We start from the raw sequence: 14,660 nt of genomic DNA on the forward strand, positions 1-14,660 counted from the left end.
ATTTGCTGAGTTTTCAGAGTTCTTCATAAAAGTTCTGATAATCCCCTTATCAGATATAGCCAATTCTCAATATTCCTGGTAGTTAGGTTCTATCAAGTCACACATATGTACATGTTTCACCTTGATTACAATCTTAAATCCTAAAAACAACTCTTCCTGCAGCTTCTATTTTCTTTATTTTTCAAAAGAGAAAAGGAGGTTCAGAAGTGGTAAGAAGCTTGCCTGAGGCTGCCCCACAAACTCATTCTCCCGGATTTGGGGTTCACATCCCATCCAACCAGCCCCAGAGCTGGAGCTTTTTGAACTACTCTGCACTGCCCCCTACTGCCTTCCCTCCCCGGTAATCTCTGGGAGAGCTGAAAAAAGAACAGAGACCCTTGGCCTTTGCTGACCTTAGCTGGGAAATTTGTGTCTCTTTTGTGGCTCTAGGCATGTCTCCAAATGAGCAGGCAAGCTCTGAGTGTTGATTTGGGGGTTATAAATAAATGTTAACAAGTAGTCCCATTCTCAAATATGGAATACACTAATAAGGAGGATTGACTATATGGTTTGCAGTTCTTTTCTCCTGTTCTGTGAGTTGTCTTTCACTCTTTTTTGCTTTTCTTTCACTTTCTTGATGGTGCCCTGTGAAGCACAAAAGTTTTAAATGTTGATGAAGGCCAATTTATTTCTCCTTTTGTTGCTTGAGCGTTTGGTGTCATGTCTAAGAAGGCCTTGCCTTATCCAAGGTCACAAAGATTTACTCCTATGTTTCTTCCTTTTTTTTTTTAAGATTTTATTTATTTATTCACTTTAAGATTTTATTTATTTATTTGACAGAGAGAGACACAGTGAGAGAGGGAACACAAGCAGGGGGAGTGGGAGAGGGAGAAGCAGGCTTCCCGTGGAGCAGGGAGCCCGATGCGGGGCTCGATCCCAGGACCCTGGGATCATGACCAAGCCGAAGGCAGACGCCTAATGACTGAGCCACCCAGGCGCCCCAAGATTTTATTTATTTTTGACAGAGTGTACAAGGAGGGGAAACAGCAAGCAAAGGGAGAGGGAGAATGTGGGGCTCCATCCCAGGACCCTGGGATCATGACCCGAGCTGAAGGCAGACGCTTAACCGACTGAGGCACCCAGGCGCCCCTCCTCTGTTTTTTTCTGAGTTTTATGGTGTTAGCTGATATATTTTAAGTTAATTTTTGTGTATTGCCTAAGAAGGGGTCCATACCCCTCCTTTTTCATACCCAGTTACTCTACACCATTTATTGAAAAGATTGTTTTTTTCCTCCTATTGTGTTGTTTTGGCACTCTTGTCGAAAATCAATGGATCATAAAATAAGGGTTTATTTTATTTTATTTTATTTTAGAGTTAGTTCAAGTTAGTTCTGTTGATCTATATTTCTGTTCCCACACTGTCTTGATTAATACAGCTTTGTAGTAAGTTTTGAAATTGGAAAATGTGAGCCCTCCAACTTTGTTCTTGATGTGGCTTTTGAGTATTTTTTCCATGCTCTTGGATAGGGGCAATGAGATTATTGAACTGATCAGAGAATTCCAAAATATAATAAAGTAAAAGGTATGTTATATATGGTACGTTCCTACAAAGAGAAATGCCCAACCTCTCCTATCTTTTTCCAACTGCAATTTTCTGCACTGCTGTGCTAATTCAATCAGGTTTTGTTTTGTTTTTTTTTTACTTCTAGAATAAATTTTGTGAAACGGTGGTTGTGACTTACTGATTCTCCTGAATCTTCTAGTATTTAGAGTATTTAAAGTGGGTTTTGTTTTCTTCCTGTCTGTATAGGTAGGTGGAGAGTTTTCAAACATTGTTATCCCCCAGATGAAGAAATTTGGAAGAATTGCTATATGTGGGGCCATCTCTACATACAATAGTACTTGCCCTCCTCCCCCAGGTAATGAGCTCATGCACACGATCACAGAGGTAGAAAGACTGGACGAGGAGAATACTCACGGATATGGCATAGGCCAGTGACTATCAAAATGTTGAAAAGACTTCCTGATATTCTTGATGAAATAGTGTTTATTAAACTAAAAATATGTAATTTCATATATCTGTACTAAATAGCTTACATTACATTTTGATATTGAGAAGTAACAGAATCTGAAAATACAGAAGAATGTTGATAATTTTTAAAAGTTTTAGTTTTTTACCGATTGTTTTGGGCAAAGTTGTAAAAGGGCAGCCATGATTTGATTTAGAAACAGAACACCTTGGTCTGGCTGGTGCAATATGAGGGTCCTTTAGGATATTCGAGATGTTGCTGGAGGTATGGGGTTGGGGAGAGGATGACTTGGGTGGGTAAAGGGAACAACGGGCTGTCATGTCCTTTCATGGTAGTGGGCAGGGCTTCCTAGAGCAGCAGGACATACTGGCTCCCCCAAACTGACAACTTCCATGGAAAGGGAAAGGAGTGTGCGCTTCCCCTCTGTTCCTTGTTTTGTTTGTCTTGTGCCTCTGTCCCCCACCTCTCCGCTCTCCTATGCAGAGACCACCCCCTCCCCTCTCCATACCACAGAGGTCCAAAAGCAGTATCAACTAGAGAACTACATTCCTTAAGTCCTACTTCTCTGAGAGACGTTGTACAGGCCTCTTATTTTATGGATGGGGAGATGAATGGCAAGAGGACCCGAGGCTCTTTAAATCTTATTAGCAAGAGACTCAAAGATGGGTCTTCTGAACTCCTCATACAGAGTCCTTCTCTACTACAACAATTATTTTCTTAAGATTCTTTTTATTTTATTTTATTTTATTTTAGAGAGAGAGGGAGCTGGTGGTGGGGAGGGGCAGAGGCTGAGGGAGAGAATCACAAGCAGACTCCGAGCTAAGTGCAGAGCCTAACACAGGGCCCGATCCCATGACCCTGAGATCAAGACCCAAGTGGAAACCAAGAATCAGTCACTCAACTGACTGAGCCACGCAGGCGCCCCTCAAGGCTACAATTCTGTGCTATTGGTGAGATTATAAATTTACCTGTGGTCCCAAAAAATGAGAAAAAACAGCAAAAAGGAATCTTGGAGAGTGTCATCGGGATCTGGGGTGATAACTAAATAAATTGGGTATTCGTTCTGTAATGGCTTCACTCATGGGAATGAAACCCTACAGCCCTGCTAGTTAACTGCATTGAGACAAGTGAGCGAGAGTGGAAGGGGCTGAGAAAGGACAGCTTGTAGATTCCCTCTTGGTTGTGAAAAATCAAAGACACTACCTTCTCTGAAAAAACTCCAGGTGCACTTGGCAGTCTTATTGTTCGGGACTTTTTTCCCCCTATATTTTCCTAACTGATGCTAAGCTAGAATCATGGGAAATCTTCTGCCTGCGCATTGAGCAAAGCTCCAGGATGCATTTTCTTGACCATAGTCCAATTAGGTACAGCCAAATATTTTGGGTCCAGTAACTTGATCTAGCCATTTTAGCAATTAGAGTTTGGAAGTTCAGCTGCTCAGATAGGTCTTTGAGACATCAGCTGGCCTTGTCCATCCATTTTAGATGAGATTCTGCCCTGCCTCTCATCTCCAGAAATTCTGACAGATTTCATTGTTAGGATAGCTCAGGGGTAATTCATTTTTTTCCCGGCTTTAATGCCACATTAAAATGCCACATTCTTTTTTTTTCTTTGATGGGTTTTAACTATTTTATTTTATTAAGATTCTATTTATTTATTTATTTATTTCAGAGACAGAGCATGGGAAGGGTGATGAGGCAGAGGGAGAGGGAGAAGCAGACTCCCCGCTGAGCAGGGAGCCCGACATGGGGCTCAATCCCAGATCTCAATCCCTGAGATCATGACCTGAGCCGAAGGCAGACACTTAACCAACTGAGCCACACAGGCGGCCCAACTTTTCTAAAATTTAAATTCAATTAACATGTAATGTATTATTAGTTTCAGAGGTAGAGTTCAGTGATTCATCAGTTGTATATAACACCCACTGCTCATTCCATCAAGAGCCCTCCTTAATGCCCATCACCCAGTTACCACATCTCCCCACCCCCCTCCCCTCCAGCAACCCTCAGTTTACTTCCTCTCATTAAGAGTCTCTTATGGTTTGTCTCCCTCTCTGGTTTTGTCTTGTTTCATTTTTCCCTCCCTTCCTCTATGCTAAAATGCCACATTCTTATTGCTCCCAATAAAGAAACTGTATTCCCATCAGGGTAGATAAGCCCAGAAATAGTATTTCATCCTCTTCCAGGATGAGGAAATGAGGATTCCAATCCTTAACCTAAAAAGAAATATGGTTGGTGTGGATCTTTTCTGCAAGAGCAGCCTCAAATCTGGACGTGCCACTCTCCTGTGTCACCTTCACATCTCACTCATCTTGTATTAGTTTGTTTTGGTTTAGGACAAAGCCCTATTTTTCTGACTGCTCCTGTGACTTTCTTCAAAGTAGTGAGTGGGAACTTTCAGCTTAAGTGATGCCAGTCACCAAGGACGTCGCAAATAAATTCTGCCAGCCACCTTGGCTCTTCTTCCCGGGCATTTTCACCTGACTTTCTGGAACTTTTCACACTATGCTCATGGGTCATTCCCTCAGTTTCTGGTCCCTTAGGATTCTTGAGAAAACAAGCCAGGCAACCAACACAACCTTTTCTCTCTCACACAGTAGAGTACCATCTTCTTAATAGGCCACAGGGTAGCCTGGGGCTTTTTCTAGGCTGGTGGTTCTCCAAGTGTGGGCCCAGGACCAGCAGCATCATCATCTCCTGAGAACGTGTTAGAAGTACAGATTCTTGGGACCCACTCCATATCCACAGTCAGAAGTTGAGGGAGGGGCCAGCGTCCTCTTTCCACAAGCTCTCCGTGTGATTCTCATCCACACTGAGTTGTGAGGCCACTGTTTGGGCCAACTCCTGGTATCCCGAAATGGTGAGGTGGAGTTGCTGAGCCTCTTGGATCATTCTCTCTTAGCTCTTCGGCCAGAGGTGGACACTAGCTTTTTTTATATCTGCTTTGAGAAGAGAACAGGAGATAGGGCTATGCCGTAGAATGACTGCAGTAAGCCAGTAAAAAAAGAACATGCGAAGTATCAGGAATTTCAGGGTGTTTATGCCGGAGTAGCCCAGAAACACTTCCACAGGTTATCTTCAGGACCTCTTTCTGTTCCGTAGAATTGTTTGGGACGTTTTTGGTGGGTCTTGCTCCTGGCATGTGAAGGCTGCACGTTCCCTGGCTGCCTGGCCTGGATAAAGGCTCTGAGTGTGTGTCAGTCCGATTGCTGCTGTGACAAATTATCTCAAGTTCAGTGGCTACAACAACACAGATTCATTGTCTAATAGTTCTGGAGGTCAAAAGTCAACAATGGGTGAGCAGGGCTGAATTCTTTCTCAAGGCTCAAGAGGAGAAGCTGTTTAACTTGCCTTTTCCAGCTTCTAGTGGCTGCCTGCATCCCCTAACTCGTGTCCCTTCCTCCATCCACAAAGCCAGCAGCAGGGTCTTCCAGTCTCTCTCTCTCTCTCTCTCTCTCTCTCACTCTGATCTGTGCTTCCACCATCACACATTTTTTCCTGCTTCTGACCTTTCTGCCTTCCTTATATCAGGCCCACCTGAATAATACACAATAATCTCTTCAGCTAAAGGCTCTTAACTTGATCATACCTGCAAAATCCCTTTTGCCACGTAAGGAAAGACATTCACAGGTTCTGGGAGTTCAGATACGGCCATCTTTGGGGACCGCGATTCTGCCTACCACAGAGGCCATGTTGATTTGTGGACAGCCCCATGGATCAGAAAGGAGTGGAGAAATCTAGAACAGTGATGTGACTTGTAGTGCTTGTGTTTTCACCACGGCCACCTCCCTGGACCCTGTCACCTAAATGTGTCCTCCTGTTCACAGGCCCACCCCCAGAGAATATTATCTATCAGCAGCTCCGCCTGGAAGGGTTCATCGTCACCCGCTGGCAAGGAGAGGTCCGCCAGAAGGCTCTGAAAGACTTGCTGAAATGGGTCATAGAGGTAACGGGCTCCAGAGCCCCTGTCCCCGTTGCACACGAGATCCCATTCCCTCTCCAGACTATAGGTTTCACCTGCACTGCAAATACAGGTGCATCTCACTTCTCCCCCTTCTAGAACAAAATCCCAGAGTTGTTTTCACTCACTGTCTGCAGTTCCTCTCTTTCCATTCTTTCTCAAACCCACGTATCAGGCTTTTACACTCTTGCCATTCTACCAAATTGCCTTTGTCAGGGTTGACGATGTCCTCCTGCTGCGAACGGCAGGGGTCAGTTCTTGGCTTCGATTGGCTGTGGCGAGTATTGGACAGAGGTGATCACGCTCTCCTCGGTACACTTTTTTCCCATGGCTCTTGGTTTTCCTCACAGATTTGTCCGTCTCAGAGGATCTCCTCTACCAGCTTCTTTTCTGCTCTCCAAATTAAGAATAGAGTGTCCCAGGGGACAGGAGTGGGCTCACTGGGCTTCCTTTCTTCTCTACCCAAGTCTGCCTATCCCTTACTTAGCTCAGCCAGGCTCTTGGCTTCAAATATCCTCCACATGCTGACAGCTCCTAAACGTCTGTCTCCAGCCTGGGTCTCTCCACTGGGCTCTCGGCCGCTCAACAGCTGCACTTGGATGTGTAATACACACATCTTTGACTCAACACGTCAAAAACTAAATATGTCTTTATCTTTCCTGCCAAACCCATTCCATATACAGTCCTCACCATCTCAGTTAACGGCAATTCTATCCTCCTAGTTGCTCAATCCAAAAACCTTGAAATCATCTTTGATTCCTTTCTTTCTCTCCTACCCACATCTCATCTGTCAGGAAATTCTGGTATCTCAACCTTCAAACTACCCCCAGAATCTGACCAGCTCTCCCACCTCCGCTGCTACCACCGTGGTCCAGACGGCCGTCTGGTCTAGCCTGGACGTTGCAGGAGACCCTGTCTGACCTCCTGACTTTATGCCCCAATAGACCATTCCCAAAAGAGCTGCCAGAGTGATCTTTTAAAGCATAAATCAAACCATGTCATTCTTTGGCTCAAATCCCTCCAAAACTCCCCCATTTCACATAGAATAAAACCTATAGGGCTGTACATGATCTGACCTCCATTACCTCTCTAATTTCATTTCTTCATGTTCACCCCCTTGCTCACTCTGCCCAGTCCCTCCCCACTTCCTTCTGTCCCTCTGTAACTGCTTCCTTAATTCGCTCATTCCCCGTAGGACTTTGTTAAAAACTACCTTCTGAATGAAGCAACTTTTAAAATGGCCCTATTTTAAATTGCAATCCCTCCTCATTCTTTGTTTTAAAGATTTTATTTATTCATTTTGGGAGAGCGAGCGAGCATGCATGTGAGTGCGCATGCGTGCAAGCCGGGGCGGGGGGGGCGGGGGGGGGGACAAGCCGACTCTACACTCAGCGCGGAGCATTGAGGGGCTCGATCCGATCCCATGACCCTGAGATCACAACCTGAGCAGAAACTAAGAGTCCGATGCTGACCCGACCGAGCCACGCAGGCGTGCCTGCAATCCCCCTTCATTCTTGGTCCTCCCTACCCTACTTTTACACTCCGCAGTTACCACCTTTTAACATAATGTATACTGTAATTCACCTATATTTATTGCCCATCTCCCTCCTGTGAGAATGTAACCTCCATGAAGGCAGTAACCTCGTGCATTTTGTTTTCTGATGTACCCTCAGCATCTAGAATAGTGTCTGAGTCAATGTAAACACTAGACGAACATTGTTGAATACATGCTGAAGGGGCATATATTTGTGCCGTCGCTCTTCGAGGCCCTAGGTTGGTGTCTTCTTAGAGCCATGGCCTTAGATCCACAGGAAGAAGCCCATCCCCTTGTCCTGTGCTGTGATGCTTTCCCACCTTACACCACGTGGTTATTCAGGGTTATCAAGGGGCATTATTTTAGTTTCAGAGGGAAAAAGTGGTATCACACTTCTAAACTCCTGGCTTTATCATCATTTCCTAATTCAAAGAAATACATTGCTCCTCTGGCAGCCTTCGGAGCTTGGTGTTTTTCCCAGTCCAACTCTTGGAGTGCTGAGCCGGGCTCTTTCCAGGAAGCGGAGAAGAGCTGAATGATTTTTAAGTTCCCACTGTGGAGCCTCTTTGTCCCTGCTGCTGAAATTGGATCTAGCCCTCCCATGATCACAGCTGACGACAAGAAGCCACTGTGCTGGGGTCCCGAACGCCTCCTTCTAACAGAGTGGACCTAATGAGTTTTGTTTTCAGTAACTAGTGAATTGGCCTCGTTTCTCTCTCGTCTTATTTTTTTTTCTCATCTCTTCCCCTTCTGAAAAATACACTTTTCTTTTAGAATAGTTTTTGATTTACAGAAAATTCACAAAATTAGTACCAAGAGTTTTCATGTGGCCTGTATGCTGTACCTTAATTTACCATATTATCAACACTTTTATGTTAGTATTCATCTTCAGCTTTGAACTTTTAAACTTTGGGTTACAGCTTTTAACCCCTTTCCAGGTTCTTTGCCTCTTTAAGAACAGGAAAGAGCTGGGACTTTCTAGTCAAGGGTTCAAATCCCAGCTCCTATGCATATTAATTAGTTGAGTGACCCCCACCCCCAAGCAAATAGTCCTTCCATAAATCTATACCAGTTGCTAAGCCATCAGTGGAATACATTAAGAAAGTAAGTGGTATCAGGTAACTCCAGTCTCCACATAAGACCCCTTTTAAAAAACCTTGAAAATGTAAATTAATTCCACTTAGTAGACTACCTTGAAGTAGAAAGAAAAATGAAAAACCCTCACTAAATGAACCCTTCCCTCCCACCCTCCTAAGTGAATGTTCAACATAAATTGAAAGAATCCGGGCTTGATGCGAGGACAAACTATTAGACTGCCATGGTATTTACATTTGCTGAACAGGCTCTGCCTCTTCAGGGGTCAAAGAGGTAATGATGCTACGTCATGAAGCTACTGGAAGGATTAAAACAGATAGTACCCTGCAAGGAGACCCCTTTCTCCATCTTCTTCCATCTCTTCTGAGATCATTACATTACTAAACTTTTCCATATAATTTACTTGAAAATTGCTTAATCACTTCCTGTGACATTTCTACTATTATTATACTGTGATCTAACACCTATTATCAACATTCTATCTGTACTTTGTGGATCATGCCCTGAGGTTGACTAAGTTCACGGAGGACGGGGCTTCCATCTTAGATTTCCAGGTTTCCCATAGTGTACCTGATAAATTTGTTGCTATGATGAGAAGAGTATATCATTTAGAATATGAAATTAATCTGTTATATTTGTTGTCGTTCTGATACAGGGTAAAATCCAGTACCATGAATACATCATCGAAGGATTTGAAAACATGCCAGCTACATTCATGGGAATGCTGAAAGGAGATAATTTGGGAAAAACAATAGTGAAAGTATGAAAAAAATGACACATGCAATCTAGAAATCATTTGGATAATTATTTCTTTTTAACCATTTAGTAAAAATGTATACTACCTTCATCATCTAAGAAATAGTCATTGTGATGAGTTTGATCTCCCTAATAAAACACATGTAAGTGGTATGTAATTAGAACAGAGTGAAAATTTCATAGTGAACAATGGCCATTCACCTCACTCCCTACTACAGCTCTTGGGTTGTGGTGCAAAATAATGGTTTGAAGTCCAAAAGTTTACTGCTTCTGTGACTTTGGAGTTCTGATTTTTTTTTTTTTTTTTCTGATCTGTAAAGTGAGGAGAGTAACATCTGCTTTATATACATATTATAAATTTATTTAAAACACCAGCATAGGGGCACCTGGGTGGCTCAGCTGGTTAAGCATCCGACTCTTGATTCTGCTCAAGTCATGATCTCAGGATCTTATTCAGCCCCGCATCAGGCTCCATGCTCGGCGGGGAGTCTGCTTGGGACTCTCTCTTTCCCTCTCCCTCTCTCCTTTTCCTCTCACCATATATGTGCTCTCTCTCTAAAATAAAAAATCAATAAATCTTCAAAACAAAACAAGAACGCCAGCATAAGGCCTGGTCTATGTTAGGTACACAGTATTAGCTACCTTCTTGGCAGAAATCAGTGAATTTAAAAATCATAAGTTTACCACCCTTATTACTTATGATTACATGAGAAGAAATAATCATTGCTAATGTATAGGGGTCTTGGGGCAGCCCACACTGCTCCTCCACAGCTGAGCCTAATGACATCACAGACCAAGGAAGGGATTTATTGTTCGCAACAGCTACAAAAAGATAACACATGGGAATATGAGCCTACAAAAATGTGTGAGATTTATATGAAGAACACTTTCAAGCTTTACTTTTTATTTATTTAGTAATCTCTGCACCCAACATGGGGCTCAAACTCATCCCTAGATCAAGAGTCAGATGCTCCACCAACTGAGCCAGCCAGGTGCCCCGTGAACACTTTCTAGCTTTAAAGCACTACTCAGGAACACAAAAGACTGGAACATTTAGAAAGGTACCATGCTTTTGGACAGGAAGATTCAGAATTATGAAGATGTCAATTCTGTTGATCAGCTCTGCCTCCAAATAGAGTAGGGGTTAAATCAGACCACGGTGAAAATACGGGAGAAGAAAGTGTGTGTGTGAGTAACCTCTGGAGGAATGTAATAAACATGATTTGTCTCCAGGGCAGAGAACTGAGGAGTGCCTGAAGGGCAGGGATAAGAAAGAAACTTTACACTGCATAACCTTTTGTACTTTTTGAATTCTAAGTTCTAAATCTTCTAAGTTATTTATCCACTATTAAAAATGCAATAAAAAAATAAAAGTCCCTGCCCTTCTGGGTCCCCATTCCGTATGGGGAATGTAAAACATATGTATGAGAGAAAACTCAGGAAAGTGTGGGGGTATCCTCACCCAAGGTGGGCGCCTCTGGCGTTTTTTACCTCAAAAGATGTCCAGACTGAGCCTCCAGCAATTCATTGCTTACAGTTTGTTTTCTTACCATGGATGCTACTAGTGCCCATGGAGATTTCAGCTCTTGGGCTCTTGGGCTTCAACTCCAATAGCACGAGTGTCTGCATCTGCCTGTCTGACTCTCCAACTTTGGGGGCAGCCATTTGAGATCTCAGTTCTCTGCTGTATCTAAAAAGAGTTGATCTTTCAATTTCCTCAACTTATTTCTTGTTGAGAAGAGTGATGACTTCCAAATTCAACACATGCTGGTCCAGAAACTGATAGTCAAGAGCATTTATTTTTTAAGATTTATTTGAGAGAGACCGCGAGTGCACGCGAGCACGAGTGGGGGGAGGGGCAGAGGGAGAGAATCTTCAGGCAGACTCCCTGCTGAGCACGGAGCCCCGGGCTTGATCCCACAACCCTGAGATCATGACCTGAGCCAAAATCAAGAGTCAGATGCTTAACCAACTGAGCCACCCAGTCACCCCAAGAGCATTTATTTTTAATTTTGATACTACTTATCTTTTTTTCTTTTACAGTTACTGATTTTAGTGTCTCACCTAATAAATCTTCGCCTAGTTCAAGGTCTTGAAATTTTTCTCCCATATTTTATTCTGTAAGTTTTACAGTTTTAGCTATTATGTTAGATCTGTGACAGAGCAGAGAATAGGGGATTGAGATTGACTGCAGACGAGCAAGAGAGAATTTTCCGGGATGATTTCGGTGTTCTGTTGGGGTGAGGTCAGGGGAGACATTTGTCAAAACTCATAAAGCAGCAGGGCGCCTGGGTGGCTCAGTTGGTTAAGCGACTGCCTTCGGCTCAGGTCATGATCCCGGAGTCCCGGGATCGAGTCCCACATCAGGATCCCTGCTCAGCGAGGAGCCTGCTTCTCCCTCTGACCCTCCCCACTCTCATGTACTCTCTCTCTCTCTCATTCTCGCTCTCTCAAATAAATAAATCTTAAAAAAAAAAAAAACTCATAAAGCAGTACATTTAAATGTGCATCTTATATGTAAATTCTATCTCAATACAGTTAATTTTTAAAAGAATAAAAAATATGTCCAGTACAAAAGGCCACAAGACAGGAGCTTGCTGGCTACCAAACTGCTACAGACTCCTGACTTACTCAGAGGGAGAAAGATAAACAGCCAAGGTAAGGCCAAAGTCTATGAGATCCACAACCACATGGTACATACTTCGTGGGAAAGCCTCCCAAGTGGACAATAATATTTTCAACTTCAGAGGAGACAGGAAGAACACAGGTCTTCATGTTTCCCCCACTCCCATCTGTGTCTCTTTCTCAAATTTATTTTGGTCCCAATAGTAAGATAGGTATCAGTCTTTGTTTTTTCCAAGTTACGAGCCAGTTTTTCCTACATCACTTATGGAATCCATCTTTCCTTTATTGACTTGAAATACATCTTTTACTATGTTTTCTATTCATAGGTACTTGGTTCCATATCTAGACTTACCCACTCAAAACACAAAGATTTGTGTTTCGTTAATTTGCCACTAATGTCAAGAGGATTTTTTAAAAGATTTTATTTATTTATTTGAGAGAGACAGAGCACGCACAAGCAGGGGGAGGGACAGGGAAAGGGAGAAGCAGACTCCCCACTGAGCAGGGAGCCTGATGTGGGGCTCGATCTCAGGACCCCTGAGATCATGACCTGAGCCAAAGGCAATGGCTTAACCAACTGAGCCACCCAGACACACCCAAGGATTTTTTTCCATTACAGTTTTTAGTTATTGTTAGAGCTTGGGAAAGTTTTTAAATACATCTATCAATCTAGCACAATTATGCATTTTTGTAATAAAGTATTAAAGAGTGCTCTTTTTAATACAGTATTTCAGATTTTTTTAAAATTTTTTTATGTTAATCACCATATATTACATCATTAGTTTTTGATGTAGTGTTTCATGATTCATTGTTCATAACACCCAGTGCTCCATGCAGAATGTGCCCTCTTTAATACCCATCACCAGGCTAACCCATCCCCCCACCCCCTCCCCTCTAGAACCCTCAGTTTTTTTTCAGAGTCCATCGTCTCTCATGGTTCATCTCCCCCTCTGACTTACTCCCCTTCATTCTTCCTCTCCTGCTATGTTCTTCTTTTCCTTTTTTCTTAAAATATGTTGCGTTATTTGTTTCAGAAGTACAGATCTGTGATTCAACAGCCTCGAACGATTCACAGCACTCACCGTAGCACATACCCTCCCCAATGTCTATCACCCAGCCACCCCGTCTCTCCCACCCCCAACCACTCCAGTCACACTCAGTTTGTTTCCTGAGATTAAGAATTCCTCATATCAGTGAGGTCATATGATACATGTCTTTCTCTGATTGACTTATTTCACTAAGCATAACACCCTCCAGTTCCATCCACGTCGTTGCAAATGGCAAGATCTCATTCCTTTGGATGGCTGCATAATATTCCATTGTGTATATATACCACATCTTTATCCATTCATCTGTCGATGGACATCTTGGCTCTTTCCACAGTTTGGCTATTGTGGACATTGCTGCTATAAACATTGGGGTGCACGTACCCCTTCGGGTCCCTACATTTGTATCTTTGTGGTAAATACCCAGTAGTGCAATTGCTGGATCGAATGGTAGCTCTAATTTCAACTGTTTGAGGAAACTCCATACTGTTTTCCAGAGTGGCTGCACCAGCTTGCATTCCCACCAACAGTGTAGGAGGTTTCCCCTTTCTCCACATCCCCGCCAACATCTGTCATTTCCTGACTTGTTAATTTTAGCTGTTCTGACGGGTGTGAGGTGGTATCTCATTGAGGTTTTGATTTGGATTTCCCTGATGCTGAGTGATGTTGAGCACTTTTTCATGTGCCTGTTGGCCATTTGGATATCTTCTTTGGAAAAATGTCTGTTCATGTTTTCTGCCCATTTCTTGATTGGATTATTTGTTCTTTGGGTGTTGAGTTTGATAAGTTCTTTATAGATTTTGGATACTAGCCCTTTATCTGATATGTCATTTGCAAATATGTTCTCCTATTCTGTCGGTTGTCTTTTGGTTTTGTGGACTGTTTCTTTTGCTGCGCAAAAGCTTTTTATCTTGATGAAATCCCAATAGTTCATTTTTGCCCTGGCTTCCCGTGCCTTTGGCGATGTTTCTAGGAAGAAGTTGCTGCGGCTGAGGTCGAAGAGGTTGCTACCTGTGTTCTCCTTTAGGATTTTGATGGACTCCTGTCTCACGTTTAGGTCTTTCAACCATTTGGAGTCTATTTTTGTGTGTGGTGTAAGGAAATGGTCCAGTTTCATTCTTCTGCATGTGGCTGTCCAATTTTCCCAACACCATTTGTTGAAGAGACTGTCTTTTTTCCATTGGACATTCTTTCCTGCTTTGTCGAAGATGAGTTGACCATAGAGTTGAGGGTCCATTTCTGGGCTCTCGATTCTGTTCCATTGATCTATGTGTCTGTTTTTGTGCCACTACCATACTGTCTTGATGATGACAGCTTTGTAATAGAGCTGGAAGTCCGGAATTGTGATGCCACCAGCTTTGCTTTTCTTTTTCAATATTCCTCTGGCTATTCGGGGTCTCTTCTGGTTCCATACAAATTTTAGGATTATTTGTTCCATTTCTTTGAAAAAAGTGGATGGTATTTTGATGGGGATTACTTTGAATGTGTGGATTGCTCTAGGGGGCATTGACATCTTCACAATGTTGGTTCTCCCAATCCATGAGCATGGAACGTTTTTCCATTTCTTTGTGTCTTCCTCAATTTCTTTCATGAGTATTTTATAGTTTTCTGAGTACAGATCCTTTGCCTCTTTGG

At 42.9% G+C, this 14,660-nt stretch overlaps 1 protein-coding gene across 2 annotated transcripts in view; it reads left to right on the forward strand.

Moving 5' to 3' along the window:
• The window catches only part of PTGR1 (prostaglandin reductase 1), a 34,659-nt gene extending 24,883 nt beyond the window's left edge, over positions 1 to 9,776 (forward strand). For both annotated transcript variants that reach the window (XM_027614622.2, XM_027614621.2), the window contains exons 9-11: positions 1,790 to 1,898; positions 5,836 to 5,954; positions 9,254 to 9,776. In XM_027614622.2, the coding sequence (XP_027470423.1) occupies positions 1,790 to 1,898; positions 5,836 to 5,954; positions 9,254 to 9,364 (339 nt within the window). In that variant the 3' untranslated portion in view covers positions 9,365 to 9,776. The remainder of the gene's footprint in view (positions 1 to 1,789; positions 1,899 to 5,835; positions 5,955 to 9,253) is intronic.
• Positions 9,777 to 14,660: the final 4,884 nt, after the last annotated feature.

The sequence above is a fragment of the Zalophus californianus genome, chromosome 13 (assembly GCF_009762305.2).
Source record: "Zalophus californianus isolate mZalCal1 chromosome 13, mZalCal1.pri.v2, whole genome shotgun sequence".
NCBI lineage: Eukaryota > Metazoa > Chordata > Mammalia > Carnivora > Otariidae > Zalophus > Zalophus californianus.